The 14,828-nt window shown below is 42.5% G+C and overlaps 1 protein-coding gene across 3 annotated transcripts; it reads right to left on the reverse strand.

Moving 5' to 3' along the window:
* Positions 1-1,309: 1,309 nt before the first annotated feature.
* MOSPD1 (motile sperm domain containing 1) lies at positions 1,310-11,740 on the reverse strand. 3 transcript variants are annotated; one of them, XM_074147646.1, is made up of 5 exons: positions 11,484-11,740; positions 11,224-11,299; positions 7,730-7,956; positions 5,673-5,834; positions 1,310-2,603 (listed from the first exon to the last, which is right to left on the reverse strand). In XM_074147646.1, the coding sequence occupies exons 1-5, from the start codon at positions 11,635-11,637 to the stop codon at positions 2,572-2,574; spliced, it is 651 nt and encodes a 216-aa protein (XP_074003747.1). In that variant the 5' UTR covers positions 11,638-11,740; the 3' UTR covers positions 1,310-2,571. The 3 variants fall into 3 exon arrangements, with proteins under 3 accessions (XP_074003747.1, XP_074003748.1, XP_074003746.1); XM_074147645.1 differs by lacking the exon at positions 1,310-2,603 and adding an exon at positions 5,009-5,112 and having other exon boundaries at positions 11,484-11,637; XM_074147647.1 differs by lacking the exon at positions 5,673-5,834 and having other exon boundaries at positions 1,435-2,603; positions 11,484-11,637.
* Positions 11,741-14,828: the final 3,088 nt, after the last annotated feature.

The following is a 14,828-nucleotide window of genomic DNA, read 5'->3' on the forward strand; positions in this document are numbered from 1 at the left end:
TCTGATCCAGACAAGTGCAGACACCTGGAGATCATGTTTCCTGCTGCCGGCATTGCTTGTTTGGGGTATCGCTGCCCCAGCAAGCGCTGGTGAACCAGGGGATGGTTTCTACTGGGTGCTCCTAACGCCCTCCTCGCTCTGCTGGAAATACTTTCCCCTTTCAAGGAAATTACTGGTTTGTTTGTGTGAAGAGTCAGGAACGGGAAGTGATGTGAACACTTAACTGTTTCTCCTGGTGTTTTTAAGAGGAGGCACATTCACTGTCTCGGGTCTGATTTCGAAAGGCACTCGGTGTTTTCCATAACCCTATTAAGCACTGGAGGGGGGTGTGTGTGTGTATATATATATATATGGATCAGAAAATATAAATCTTGCATATCCACCTGGTGGTTACCTGTGTCTTCCTGGGAGCCTGCTGTAACACGATTCGATATATTCCCCCTTACGGCGCTGAACTGGAACCCTCCTGAGGTCTTGTTTTCCCAATGCTGGACTAAATCAGTGACGATGGTGGGTGCTGTGATCTCCCTGAAGCAGAGAGAAGTCACAGTTGACATTTATCATGCTGATTTTGCCCAAGCACCGGCTTTATCTGCATCTGCCAAGTTCCACTGCTCATTTAATTGTTGGGTTTTTTTATCAGTGCATTGCTCCTTGCTTGCTCTTGAAAAAGAAACGGTCCAATATTTTAGTTGCTGATAATTTTTTGTTACTGATTTCATTGGTCAAGGTGTTTTTATCAACCAGTTGCCGCTCTTTAAGTTCCTTGAGACGGGCCGCTCTTGGTCGGGGTCTCTGCTCTCCTGCGTCGCTCCTCCCCAGCTGCATGTGTGCAATCTCCTGCAGGATGAAGGTGTGAGAGTTGGGCTGTGGTGACGCGGTTCCTGGATGTGGGATCCTCCCGCTTCTGTGCTGCTCCAAAACACCATCCCGGACCATGGCTGGAACCCCAGGATATGGGGGAAAAACAGTTTTGGGCCTTTAAGACACTGTCTTTGCGTTTAGTCCTGCCGAGATCAAAATGTAGGTATGATAACACGTAACAGCCAGGCTAACGTACCCCCTGGCAGTTTTATCTCCCCAACATCTGTCCAATCCCCTTGCTGTTCCTCAAGAGGTGGCAGGTTCAACCTCTGCATGGAAACGGGAATGAGCAGCGATGGTGGGAGCGCACGGCTCCGGGAACACGTGCAGGGCACCGAGCTCTCAAACCAGGAACATCTATTTTATTTTTTTTTTAACAAATGTTAATGTTTCACTGTTTCTTTATCATCTGATGCTGATAGATGACACAATCTCAGTCCTTCTGAGAATTCAACTGGAGTAACATTTTATTGCCCTGTAGAGACTTACTTAGTTGTATTTTATATGAGAAAAAACGTACAATGATTAACAACTTCAACCTTTCTCCTCTTTTTTTTTCTTTTTAAACAACACTCATTTCCACATGGTTTCTTTGTACGTCCATGCATAAAAAGAAAAGTGACCCGTAACATGCAGGGGGAAAGGAAGCTTAATTTCCAAAGTGTTTTTTACACAGATCAGAGCATATTCTAGAGGCTTCTTATAAAGACTGGTGTATGAATGAAAGGCAGTGACAGCGACCCTTCAGTACAAGTATTTTTAAACTTAACATCTCAACAACAAAACGTCAAATGAAGGGAAGCAGTTGTTATATGAAACAAGATAAACGGTCACCTCCAATATAAAACAGGCTGTTTCTGAGCCAAAAGAAATACCCGCCTTGGCTTGGGGGGGAAGGGAAGGTGTAGAGAAATACCCGTGGTTTAGTTTTTATACATGGTTTAGTCTCTAAAATAGGGAAAAAACGCAGAATTTTATATCGGTGTGTAGTGGGAGTTCAGCTTCTGTTCAAGCCACTTAATTCCCACAGCGTATGCGTCCCTAAGAAAGGAAGGGATCTGATTGTGATTCTGTGATTACAGAACTTGGTTTTATTGTCTACATTTGTGATACAAAATGGCTGTTGCAGAAATTATTTCCCCCCAGGTAAGAAAACAAGCACTCCACGATGTATTGGTAAGGAAGGAAGGAATTTGAGAATTCTTCACCTAAAATTCATGGTTTATTTCATAGTTTTTCATTTTCTTCCCTGCTTTAGCTGTGCCCCTCAGCCCCCCAGTCCGTACACACACGTGTTCCGCAGCGGCCTCGCCAGCTCCAACCACAAACCAAACAGAGGTTTTACAGAAGACGGTTTGCTTTTATAGTGATCACGCACTGATGTGAACGTAAGACTAAAAATTAACAAACGTTGCTTTAATAAGGATATTTTTTTTTACAGTAGGCATAGATATAAAAGGTTTTTGTTTCAAATTAATTTTCACAGGTATCACTGAACATTTCATAGCTGTCTGTTACAGAAGCACCCAAAAGTGCTTTGAGTCTTTCATTTATTATACATAGTTAAAATATATTACACTTCTGAAGGTATCTGAAATCACCAAAGGGTTTTGCTAGCGCCTTAGTGAGCCAAATGGGAGTAAAAGGCAGTCCACATTCATGATGTGAATATACAGTAAGGTGTTTGACATCCTATGGACTCATTGCTCATGTTCTCAAAATAACCATGGTGATGAGACCTGAAAGACAAGAATTAAGAACTAAATGCTTTCATTTCAATGCATAAAACATTTAAACTGAAGACAAGATGGTTTACCCTGGCACAGGCCAGAAAATAAGGTCGAAGTGCACAAATACATTAAGAATGAATTTATATATACACTTCAATATTGGAAGTATTGCTCCAAATTTTGATGTAGTCAAAATCTGTGTAAAAATGACACCGCAGTGCAGTGTCTCAAGTAACCAAACTTCAAAGCAGCTGTAAATACTCCAAACAGTTATTGATCTCACCACTGGAAAATCTCAGCATCCAGGTTTTGACTGGATCAGTGTGACACCAGCACAAGAGCCACCAGATCTCAGGGGCGGGGAGGCTAGTTATGGGCAGCGCGACTCCGATGCTGCATCATCTCAAGGCTCCAAGACATTTTTGTTCCTGCTCTGGGCAGAATAACTGATGGGAGATGATTTTTAGACAAAGATTTAAGCTTCCTTGTCAGTCTGTGTAGGGACCTGTGTGTTGTGACCTCTAAAGAGGGAGATAAAAAACCCAGATACAGCTCTGATAGAGGTTAAAAACAATTAAAATCAGATGAAAGTAGGAAATATGGGGCTAATAAACCTACTCATGGTACACCAAAAAGTTTCCTTCAATTATGTGCAGATACCAGAAAAAGTACAAACCTGCAAGTTCTCAGCAACGAGTTATACTGCACGAGGCAGAGGCATATGGAAAAACATCAGGGCTCCTTCAATTCCAACCTTTCGCAATATGAAGTAGGTGAGTAGGATTCGGGAGGTGATCATCCCCCTGTACTGGGCACTGGTGAGGCCCCACCTCGAGGGCTGTGTCCAGTTTTGGGGCCCTTAGCACAAAAAAGACATTGAGGGGCTGGAGCGTGTCCAGAGAAGGGCAGCGGAGCTGGTGAGGGGTCAGGAGCACAAGTCTTGTGAGGAGCGGCTGAGGGAGCTGGGGGTGTTCAGCCTGGAGAAAAGGAGGCTGAGGGGAGACCTTCTCGCTCTCTACAACTCCCTGAAAGGAGGGTGTAGCCAGGGGGGGTCGGTCTCTGTTCCCAAGGAACAGGTGATGGGACAAGAGGAAACGGCCTCAAGTTGCACCAGGGGAGGTTCAGGTTGGATATTAGGAACAATTTTGACACTGAAAGGGTTATGAAGCCCTGGAATGGGCTGCCCAGGGCAGGGGTTGAGGCACCATCCCTGGAGGTATTTAAAAGCCGGGTTGACATAGTGCTTAGAGACATGGTGTAGTGATGGGTTTTTTTTTATCAGAGTTAGGTTGATGGTTAGACTAGGTGATCTGAAAGGTCCCTTCCAACCCAGACAATTCTATGGTTCTATGAAAATAGTAATTTCCCAGTTCTTTGGCAATGTGACCAGAATTGGTAACACTGGCAGGCTCAGCCGATGTTAACGTCAGAGCCTTCCACTGCAGAGAGCTCAGCTGGAGCCTACAGAGCTCACCATAGATAAAGACACTTCTGAGACTATTTTACTATCCCACCACTACGCACGGATTTAAGTTCATTACTTTAGAAAGATTTTGAACATGGAAGCATGAGAGCAGAGAGCTGTAACGTTGCCTTTCATCACACAAGCAATTTATCCGTGAAAGAGAAATTGCAGTTCAGCTCTTTGTTAAGGTCTGTATTAACTCAGAGATTCAGTACTACCAGAACTGCTGTAGGCCTTCGCTTGGATGGGCTAAATCATTGCAGGGTAAGAACAGAAGCTTCTGGAAGGAGCTACAGGACAGCCTATACCTTCAGCCTGGAGAAGAGAAGGCTCTGAGGAGACCTTAGAGCCCCTTCCAGGAGAGATGGGGAGGGACTCCTCATCAGGGAGGGGAGCCACAGGACGAGGGGTAATGGTTTTAAACTGGAAGAGGGGAGATTGAGATGAGATCTGGGGAAGAAATTCTTTGCTGTGAGGGTGGTGAGAGCCTGGCCCAGGTTGCCCAGAGAAGGTGTTGATGCCCCATCCCTGGAGGGGTTCAAGGCCAGGTTGGACAGGGCTTTGAGCAACCTGGTCTGGTGGGAGGTGTCCCTGCCCAGGGCAGTGGGTGGGAACTAGATGGTCTTTAAGGTCCCTTCCAACCCAAACCATTCTGTGATTCTATGACCTCTTGTACAGAGACTTTCAGGCAATAATAGATAAATAAATAATAATAAAGCAAATACTTCTCAAATGTTGTACAGCCCAGTTGGCACGGGATTAACCCCCCTTTTCAATTCAGTGCTACACAATCCAGTTGTACTTCCTTGTGGAAGAAAGGTGGTTTCGTCTTCTCAAGGGCAATCAACTCTAGATGAGCACAAGTTACATACAGCAGAAGAATCTTTTCATGAACACTAAAGACGCTGCTACCAAAGGAATCTTGCACCTTTCCCCACCACTACCTCACCTCTAGCTATCAGTTTGAAGCTGCCTAGCTCCTTTCCTTTAAATCCTCCTTTCTGCCAGGCAGCGGGACAGGAGAATTGAGTTTAGAGTGACTGTTCTTCAAATCTGAAATAGTTATAGAAAAATAGTCATAACAAATGAAGCGTGCGACTTCTCTATGCTTGCTAATGTAAGAGCAAAGTTACAAACCGGGATGGTGGTGGTCTCTTAGGAGCGTTTACAACAACTTAGTTCTACACATTTCAACTGCTTATCAACAAAGTAGTGAATGGAGCCTTTGCAGCCAGCTCGTTGGGGTTGGAGAGAGAAATAAAATAACAGAAAAATGTAGGTTCTGCAATGGAGTAATTCTCTATTTCAATCTAAGAATAAGAAACAGCATGTTCCATTCAGTTTTACTGGCAGATGACTACAGCTGGCCAGGCATCAAGTGAAGCTGACATTAACGCGTCGTGGCCTGTATGTAATAAATATCAACTATATCTGGTCTAAAATACTTACAGTAACTAATTTACCCTGATGTCACTATGGCTGCAAGTTAAAATATAAGTGGAGATACAAACCAAAATGTAACGTGGTGCTTTGTCAGCCACCAGCAAACACAGGAGGAGTTTCCCAAATCGCAGAAGTTGCAAGAAAACATTTAGGAAATCCGAAATACTTACCTAAAACATAAGCAGCTACTAACTTTTGATTCACACTTAAGTGGAGGTAGAGAGGCACCAGGGATTCCATTTCCCCCAATGTAGGTAGCATTAGTGCTGCGATACACACTATTCCTAGGAAGACTGTTAGTAAACTAGGTCCCGACGAGGCAGTTCTGTTTTCTGAAAAACAAGACGGTACCAACTGTAAGGAATATCCGCCCAATATAAGCAGGACATATTCTGCAAACCTGTTTGCTGCAATATCCTGAGATTTTCTTTTCCCTTTGGAGTTTGGAGGGGGTGGAAAACACCTCTTAAACCCACCCTCTTAAACCTTCCGCGTTTTGCAGCAGAGAAGGCTGCTCCCTGTTCTGATGCTGGAACTTGTTTTCACATGATTTCCCAAACCGCTCCCTCCGGGAGGAAGGGAGCCTGCCAGGCCCCGTAGCTATATATACACACTCCTGACAGCTGGATGCTTCAGCAGCTCTTGAGGTTTCACCACGCATCCCAGCTCCATTCCTTGATATGTTCCTTCAGTGATTAGTAATCCATGAGGACAAACTCTGCTTCCCCCCCCAGAACAAAACCTGGCTATGGCAAGAGCACGAGTTCTTGGGCCAGACGCATTCTCCTTCTTTCTTTGGAGGATTCAAGGGTTGCCAGAACCACTTCATGTGCCACAAATTAGAAATGCTTGAATCTTACTTTAAAAACTGGTGAGAGCGAACCATTCTGACAGTCCGCTATCAGTGGAATAAGGAAATGCAAACTACAGCTGAACTGACCTTCGTACTCTTTTATTGCGCTGCGGTTTAACAGCTGGAAGCTACTCAAAGGCACACAGCGTCATCTTGGAACAGAGCTGGTAACGTGTCACTTGGATACCTCTAACCAAATTCTTAAGACTCACTGGAAATTAGCCAATGTTTCTATCGAGTTTTTTCTATCCTCAGTGACTAGCAGTATGTGTCCCGTTTTAATTCCATAAATCTCTAATTTCTAGGTTACAGGTTACATGCAAAGGCTGCAGTTGCTCTGTTTGCTGTTTTTCTGTAAGGAAGCAACATCATGCAGTCAATGAGTTTTTTAAGCAGAGAAACAGCGTTTGGATTAAGACCAGTATCAGATTGTTCAGGCTGGTCAGACCCTCTGTACTGGAACCACTATCATTGTTAACATTCTGTTCTCCGAGCCCAGAGACCTTGGGGGTTTGCTTTTACCACGTATCTTACTAATACCTGTCTTGAGGGGATTTTTGAGTAAAAAGGTAAGTAAAAGGTGTTTCACCAGCCAACAAACTATGGGCAGATAGTGAAACCATTTGGTTTTAATAAGAGGAACACTCTCAAGCAGGTTCATCTATTTTCTGGAATTAATTTTTGTTCTGGCCATGAAGAACAAAACAGTGACAAGAATATTACAGTATAAATCGGTAAAAGTAACAAGAAGGTAGACAAGATGCAAGTCAAGAATCAGTTCTGGTAAAACTTGATACTTTTTATATCTCCTCCTACCACCTCAATTTAACTGGACAGTCCAGATTTTGCCCAAGACTGTTGATTCACTTCCTCACGTATGAAACGTGCAAAGACTTTTCAGGTAGAAACTGTGCTTTTCTGTACTTGTGAGACAGACAAATGAGATGGCGCAGAACAAGGAGCACTTCAGAAGATGTTTTGGCAATATTTCCTGCTCAACAGGAAATGGAGGATTAAGGGTTTGGAACAAACTCAGAAGGGGCATATGTTCTGAAAGAGCCCAAGGGAAAAAATAACTACCATCCTTTTTGCAGATAAATTCCCATTGGCTGCAACACAACCTCTGCACCAAAGGATGCACCCTCCAAGGAATGACACACAAACCTGGGGCAGCAGAGGGTCTCCATTAACCCAGACAGCGTAAGCGGAATAGCCATAGTTTGGGTTCTTGGGCAGTGTAATTCCCCAGTGATAAAGACAGCAGTCTTACAGGTAACTAAAAAGAATTATCTTGAATTTTAGTCTAGGCTTTCTAGTTACTTGAGCTACTCGTAACGGATTCAGAAGGCAGGAGGGGTAAAAGATTTTAGCTACCTGGTTGACACAAAGTCTGCTCAAAAAAGACACTCTCAGCCAGGTGTTCTTTTATTCGTTTTTCCTCCTCTTCCTTTTGTTGTTGTTGTTCCTTTGCAGATGGAAGTAGTGTAGCAATAATCTCCTTTTTCCCTAATGCTTTCCTCTGGCTCTGCTCAGACACTTGTAGACGGAATTTATCTATCACACCATAGTAAGAAGACCGAACATCTCTGTGACGAATCACACTGCAGAGGAAAACAACGTTTTCAGACAGAGGAACTAATAAAAACCACATCTCCTGTGGAATTACGCCCTACATCCCCATGTTTCCCCTCCTTCCCCCATACACAGATACACTGCAATAGTACAGATCCCCATTCCCTCCTCCATCGCTCCATGTTCTTGAAGATTAGATCTTGCCTTCTCTCTCCTCTCCCTATTTTCGCTCTGGTTCTCAAGTATATCTGCTCCAATTGGCTGGCTAAAAAGAACAGTTAATTATTTATCTCAATAATACCTTTGCCTCAATCTGAAGCCTAGCTGCCAGTTTGCATGAAACATCAATTATCCGAAAGAAGCCTCCTCCTTTATCACTGTTGTTTGATGCTGGTCAATGATTTTTAAAAAAAAGTATGAGGAGGGACTGGAGCGGACAGGGCAGGAAAGGAGAAAAGTAAGACTGCTGAACACCCGGAGAGATGATGGTGAAAGTCCAGCTTCTTGAGGAAACCAGGCTCAGAGCTCTACAATTATACTTTCCAAGAAGCAAAACTCACTCCCTCTACATTAAGGAGTCAGGTAGATGCAAAGGGATTTTCAAAATCAGAAGCCCACCATTTAAGAGCGTGTCGCAGTGCAGTAAAAATGACAACTCTGTATCTACACAAACATTTCTCACCTGTCTTTCAGTGAGGGAGTCTGAGTATCGGCGACAGAGCTCTGCTCATCAATCTAGCTCCCTCAAGCCCGCATCGTAGCCTGCACTGAAACGCACCATGCTGCAGAGACTTCACTGACTACCAAGAGCAGCTACACAAGCTGCAGCCACGACTCTTGCTGTGTGAGCATAACCGTGTTCTCTGAATTAGAGCTAAAGACTCCAGTTATTTTCTTGGTAAAACTTCTCACTGTCCAGCAGCCACTCTGTTGCTCTACTGGTTTGAATACACTGAAACCCAAGATGGCTTCAACAGTAAAACAGGGACAGTTGTTGCATTCCTTCTATTTTTATGGCATTTCATGGGAAAAAAAAGCGTATGTGGGACCTACAAAAGGCAGTTTTAAAATGACACTGATCGAAGGCAATACAGACCTTCTGAGCTGTGCTCTGCTCAACTGCCTCCTCTCTGCATTTATCATCCACTATGAAAATACCTACCTAGCATTAAAAAGTTCTAGGTTTTGAAGTTGTATCAGGTCTAAGAGATAACATGGATTTTAATTATTTTTCCAAAGTGGAAACCTTTTTTTTGTGGGAGGCTAGTCTAAATTTCTAAGATAACAATAGCTAATCTGAAAAAATACCTACATATAAGTGATTTGGCTTCAAGAAGGTTGCCATCTTCTGAGGGGAAAAAAATCATTCTACCCTTAGTAAGGCAGGATAGCCGCCTTAAAATTGCTTCAAGAAACCTGTCTTTGTGAAAAAGCATACTTTAAACTGCTGCAATAAACAGATGTTTGTGTTTCAGTCTTCATTTTTTTTATACTTCCTTTAGGAAGTATATCACATCAAGGTATCTACAGTCATTACCACATAGCTGGAACCTGTATCTAGTTTGAATAGACTGTTCAACAAGGAAACAGAGACCAAGCCACCCCCAAGCGAGAAGGCTGCAGGAATGTACGTTGTTTTACGTCACGTCAGAGGCAAAAAGAGTGTGCTTATGACAGGCTTTCAGCAAGCCGAGGGTTGGCTGGGCAACTGCCTTCACTACAACAAAAGGCTTCCCCCCTCTCCTCCCCCCCCCCCCGACAATCCTAATTCATACAAGTCCCAGCACATCAGAGCAGCAGATTCAACTCCTATTTCTTCCTTTAACACCTCCTTTTAAATTGTTGTTTCTATTCTCAGTACCTCGGTACTAACTACCAACCTAAACAGAATCTTGACATAACACCGTGCTATGAGAACACGCGCCTGCTGCCAAGCAAAGAGATGTTTTCTGCAGACCCTTATAAACAGATACATTCTCCTGTTTCTTTTTAGAGACCATTGCATAATTGGAAGCTTTGTAGAATATCTGTTTATCTGGCAAACGGCCCTACTTGCATAGTGCCGCTCATATCCCAGCAGTAAACGCTGCCCTTAGAGAGCAACCAGTGGAATGAGATGGGGATTCTGCTGCACGAAAAATTCCCTTGGAAAAACACATAGGTCTTATTTTCCTTAATTTAATAAAAGGCACTTCTTTAAGGTGAACTGAATGTAATCAACCTTGTGTAAATGTCTGCAAAATATGGGAATAGCTCACTGATACACTGGTATATCCTCACCTGGTTTGTTCCATTTTTAGGATTGTTGCCCCTGCGCACTGAAAATTCTAGTTCCATGTTTTAAACTTCCTTTCTATTTGGTGAGTCCTTGGAATTTTCCAAATTACACCTAAGGAAAAGAGTCTACAGGAAAAAGCCATTCCCCGAGCACAGTATTATTTATCTGACAAAAGACAGATCAGCAGTGGGGTTTTGTATATGGCCATTTGTCAGCCAGAGATTCTCAAAGGTGTTCTACAGTTTGCAAATTTCTAGTGAGAAAGTTCAGTCTGCTCTTTTTGGTACTTCATACCTTCTTTAGCTGTATCTGTACATCAGCACAGAAATAATGTGGCAAATGGAAGATGAAAAAGATGGGGCTATTTTAGCTTATAGACCTACTCCACTTTGAATTATAGCAGCCTACAGACCCTACGCGTTATTGTGGTCACGTAACTGGCCTTTGCCTTTTCTCTGTTGCTGGGTTGGGACCTGACAGGAGAAACATGTAAAGGGGAGACAGAGAGATCTGAGAATGAGGGAGGCGCTCAGGGTGAAAGGCAGGAAAAGTACCTTCGTTAACCACGGCCCAGGAAAGTGTGCTCAGTAGAACTGCATTCATTTTCATTTTGCCCATCTGCAAACAAATTATTTCTCACAAAGAAATCCCAACCCTGGGGGGGGGTGTCTTGCTTTTCTTGTTAGAAATAACAAAGAAGTACTCAGAGGAGGCTCATATTACCCTCCCTGCTGGTTTACAAACTATACTAGAGGATCCAGTTACTACCATTTTATGTATGCCTCAAGACAAAATTAAAGAAGAAAATATCTCCAATATTGTGATATCTCTGCCCTAGAGTGAAAGAATAGCACAGACCAGACAGCCACAAGCGTGTAAGAGATTAGGAAAATATTGTAACTTTATCCAACTTAGTTTATACTATGCATGCTGTCATTTACTACATCTTATATAAGAAAAGAAATTAAGGTGATCAAGAAATTAGAAAAAAAACCAACCACAACCAACTTTTACTTACATATCAACACAGCACTGAGGCTTCACAGCACCAGTAGCATCAACCACCGCATATTTATTTGGAGTTGTACAAAGAACTGCAATGAAAAGGACAGTAGTGGTAACAACTCATGAATTAATGCCTCGCCAGCTTCATCAACAGATGCACATAAAGACAGGAGCTCAGTTTTGTCACAAATATGATTTGTTACATGAATTATAATTGGAACTGTTCAAGATCACCAAATGACCCTTAAACAGAACTTAACCTAAGAAACTCACCTTTGAATTTTAAGGCAAACTCATAGGGGTTATATAGAGTCAACACCTGCTTGTGTGTCGACTGGTCATCTGCATAAAATATAAGTTCTGTAGGAAAAACAAAAACAGGAAGATTTCCTTCCACTAATTCTGGCTGTCTTTTTTGTTGCTGCATTGGCACTGAATCCTCCTTGCTGCTTCTCGTGTTCTTATGATTTTGTATCCTCAGAGACTTCGGTTTGTGAATAGTTTAAGAATTCCAAAGCATTTTGGCAATTCTAAAGGAAAAAAGGGGAAAAAAAAAAAGAGAAAAGGCAAGAAGATTATTTCCAGAAGTCTATACTAAACTGAGGCAGTCAACAAAGGTGTAAAAATATAGAACTTGAAGCTTGGTTATGAATCTACCTTAAGTTCCTTCAAAAATATGGAAATAGGAAAAAATATTCACATCAGGTTTCTATCTATTTAACAAAGTACTATAAAATAACTGGAAAAGCACTTCTTCACCATGTCACAGCACCGTTTTGGGGTCCCAGCAAACGCTGTTTCTGCTGGCTCTTTGCAACACAAACCAACCAACAACAGAGAGATATCCCATCCCTGCCTCGGAACACTGAAAGCAGAGCAGAACTCAGGAAACACAAAGGCCAAAGGCAGCCGCAGTCACCGTTAAGGCAGGAATCTCTGGGCAGTGGTGGCCTCCCTGGATGAGGTCTAACAACTCAGGTATCTGCTCACACAGGCAGCCAGGTATGTGCAATCCCAGAGATTCAGAACAAAAGAATGGGGAACAGCTTCATGCCTTGTTTAAACTAAACCCTCATTACAATTGCACGGTAGTTACAGGCAACGAACTGAAAAATAACTGGGATGAATAACAGCAAACAGATTTGGGATTTACTACTTGATTCAAAAATAAGACAGGTTTTCTACCACTGCTGTCTCTAACCATCATAATTCTCCCCCTGCCACCCCCATAGTTTTGTTTTATTTTGAGTGACATTCCAGAACTAAAACCAGAACCCATGACCCGATCGAGCAACAATCCCAAACGCATTTCTTACAATAAAATTAAGGCCAGACTCCTCAGCACACATACCACTGACCTCACACACCACAGACCGAATAAAGTAAAACAGCTACATACATTTTTCCCCCTCCAAGAACGTCATATTTTACTGTAGCTCCTACAGGTTAATTATCAAACTTGGTGTCTCCTTTGAGGTGTAACTTTATTCTATAGTATGAAATAGTAAATGAAAGAAAGTTCCTACTGACTCATTAGTGGTAATTTCCACTTCCAACAAAGCTGTATAAAACAACGTCCATTTCAGCTGTTCTCCAGTCCGATAAACTGATTGGGTTGCACCTTAAGAAGTGTAGTTTCTGACCTTTCTGGCAGGGGACAGCCCCAGCATTGGGAACAATCAAACCCAAATGCTTATTTTTGCACTCTAAACACCACGATGTTCATGTTGCCCAGCACCAGATACGTTTTTCACACTTGAAACATGACACAAGTGTAGGTGTTTACACTAGAGTGTATCTGTCGTATCTTCAGATTTACAGGCTCTGATTCTTATTCACAAACTAAGCTTTTAAATGTATTTATTTTTTTTTAGATAGCAAATCGTCCCTGTAGAATTTACATTCATGGCTCCTGCTGGAATGTCTTTCCCCAAGATCCAATTTCTTTTCAGAGCACAGGTTTGTTTCCATTCACTGAAATGCTACTAATAATATTCTGAAAACAAATCCCCAATGATAGTGTTCCAAGTTGATGTTCTGCTACCTTATTAAGAAGAGTCTAGAAAAAGAAATAGCTCTGTAAGTCACAATTTGGGTTCCAAGTGCCTCTTAGAATTTTGGTAAATCCCTTTTGTTTCGTAAGAATTAACAAAGTCTGGAATCACTTTGTGCAGCAAGTGTGAGCATTATTTCTTCAACAATTTTATGTACTATGGCAAAGTGAGATTCACTGTTCCATTCAAATATATTGAGTATATGAAGAGAAAAACTGCCAGGTCATGAGAATACAAAATAACTTCTTTCAAAACTTCTCATAGGCAGAAGATTATATATATTTTTTTTTTAACAGAAGTTAGCTCAACGCAGTATTCAGTAAACATACAAGAGAACCTTTGGTTCTTGTCTGTATCTGCCCCACATGCATTATGTGTACCAGAAATACAGGCAATCTTTGAAATTAACAAAAGGGTGGGGGTTTTTAATAAATAATAAGGGTTAATAAATGTTTCAAAACTTTATACCAATAGCTAACTGCTGCTAGATACTTTAAGTTACCTTACTTAATAAAAAATTAAAAATATTATTTATAATAATTCGTATTATTTGGATTTTATGTTTAAAACACTGCAGGTTTCACTCTAACTCCTGGTGTCACACCACAACTCCAGTTCCTTCAGCTCAGGCAGTGGCACAGATCACAGCACCAGTGGAGGTTTGGGCCACTAAACGTATTGACAGGCTCGGTTTCCTTATGCATCCATCAAAACCAGAGCATGCAAACCTCCCAAGACTCCACAACTTGCAGGTGGAAAGCCACCGATTTTAAAAGGTATACCCAGTTATTGCTTCCTTTTCTTATTTGACTTGGCCGGGTAAGAAGTTACCACTCAGACTGGCGGAAGTAAAATCTGGCAAACCCCAGCCTGCAGCAGACACGTTTGCTGATACAGCGGTGGCAGTCGGGGGTATGAATTTCTGGATTTCTAAGTGAGCAACCAGCATCCTTTTTGAGACAATTATTTTGGCTCAAAAGTCACCTTGCTGGGCTATCTCACCAAGTAATACCAGTAGAAGTACTTCTCCCAAAGACGGCGCTATAAATGATACATATGCTGGGGAGATTTGATGGCTTAGCATTAATAACAGCCCACCTCTCATACAGCACTCATCAACAAGAAACTGGATAAACTTTTACAGAGAAAGTCTGTATCACCAGAACTTCCCTGACCCCTAAAGCAGCAGAAAAAGGCTACGCAGCCTTTGGCACCTCAGCCAGGTCATTTAAAACCTAAAAACAGTCAGCTGCTGCTCTTCTACCCGCCGTGCACCGCAGCAGTCTCACCACCATTAAACGTTGCAGTCAACAGTGGCCAGGATTACTCGCAAAACCCAAAGGTGAGAACAAACCTGTCCAAACCCGAGATCTGTGCTCTCAAGTCTGTGCCCTGCGCTGTGCGGATGGGCTTCTCCTGGTACCACCACCAAAACTCCCCGCGGTCGCAGGGATCTGCCAAATGTAATGCTCGTTGCAGGACACAGGCCAGAGCCTAACACCTGAACAACCCCAGCCTGCTTTCCAGCGCTCTTTGAAGTCCAGACAAACAATTGTCACTGCTA

This window comes from Numenius arquata, chromosome 5, assembly GCF_964106895.1.
Source record: "Numenius arquata chromosome 5, bNumArq3.hap1.1, whole genome shotgun sequence".
NCBI classification, from domain to species: Eukaryota; Metazoa; Chordata; class Aves; order Charadriiformes; family Scolopacidae; genus Numenius; species Numenius arquata.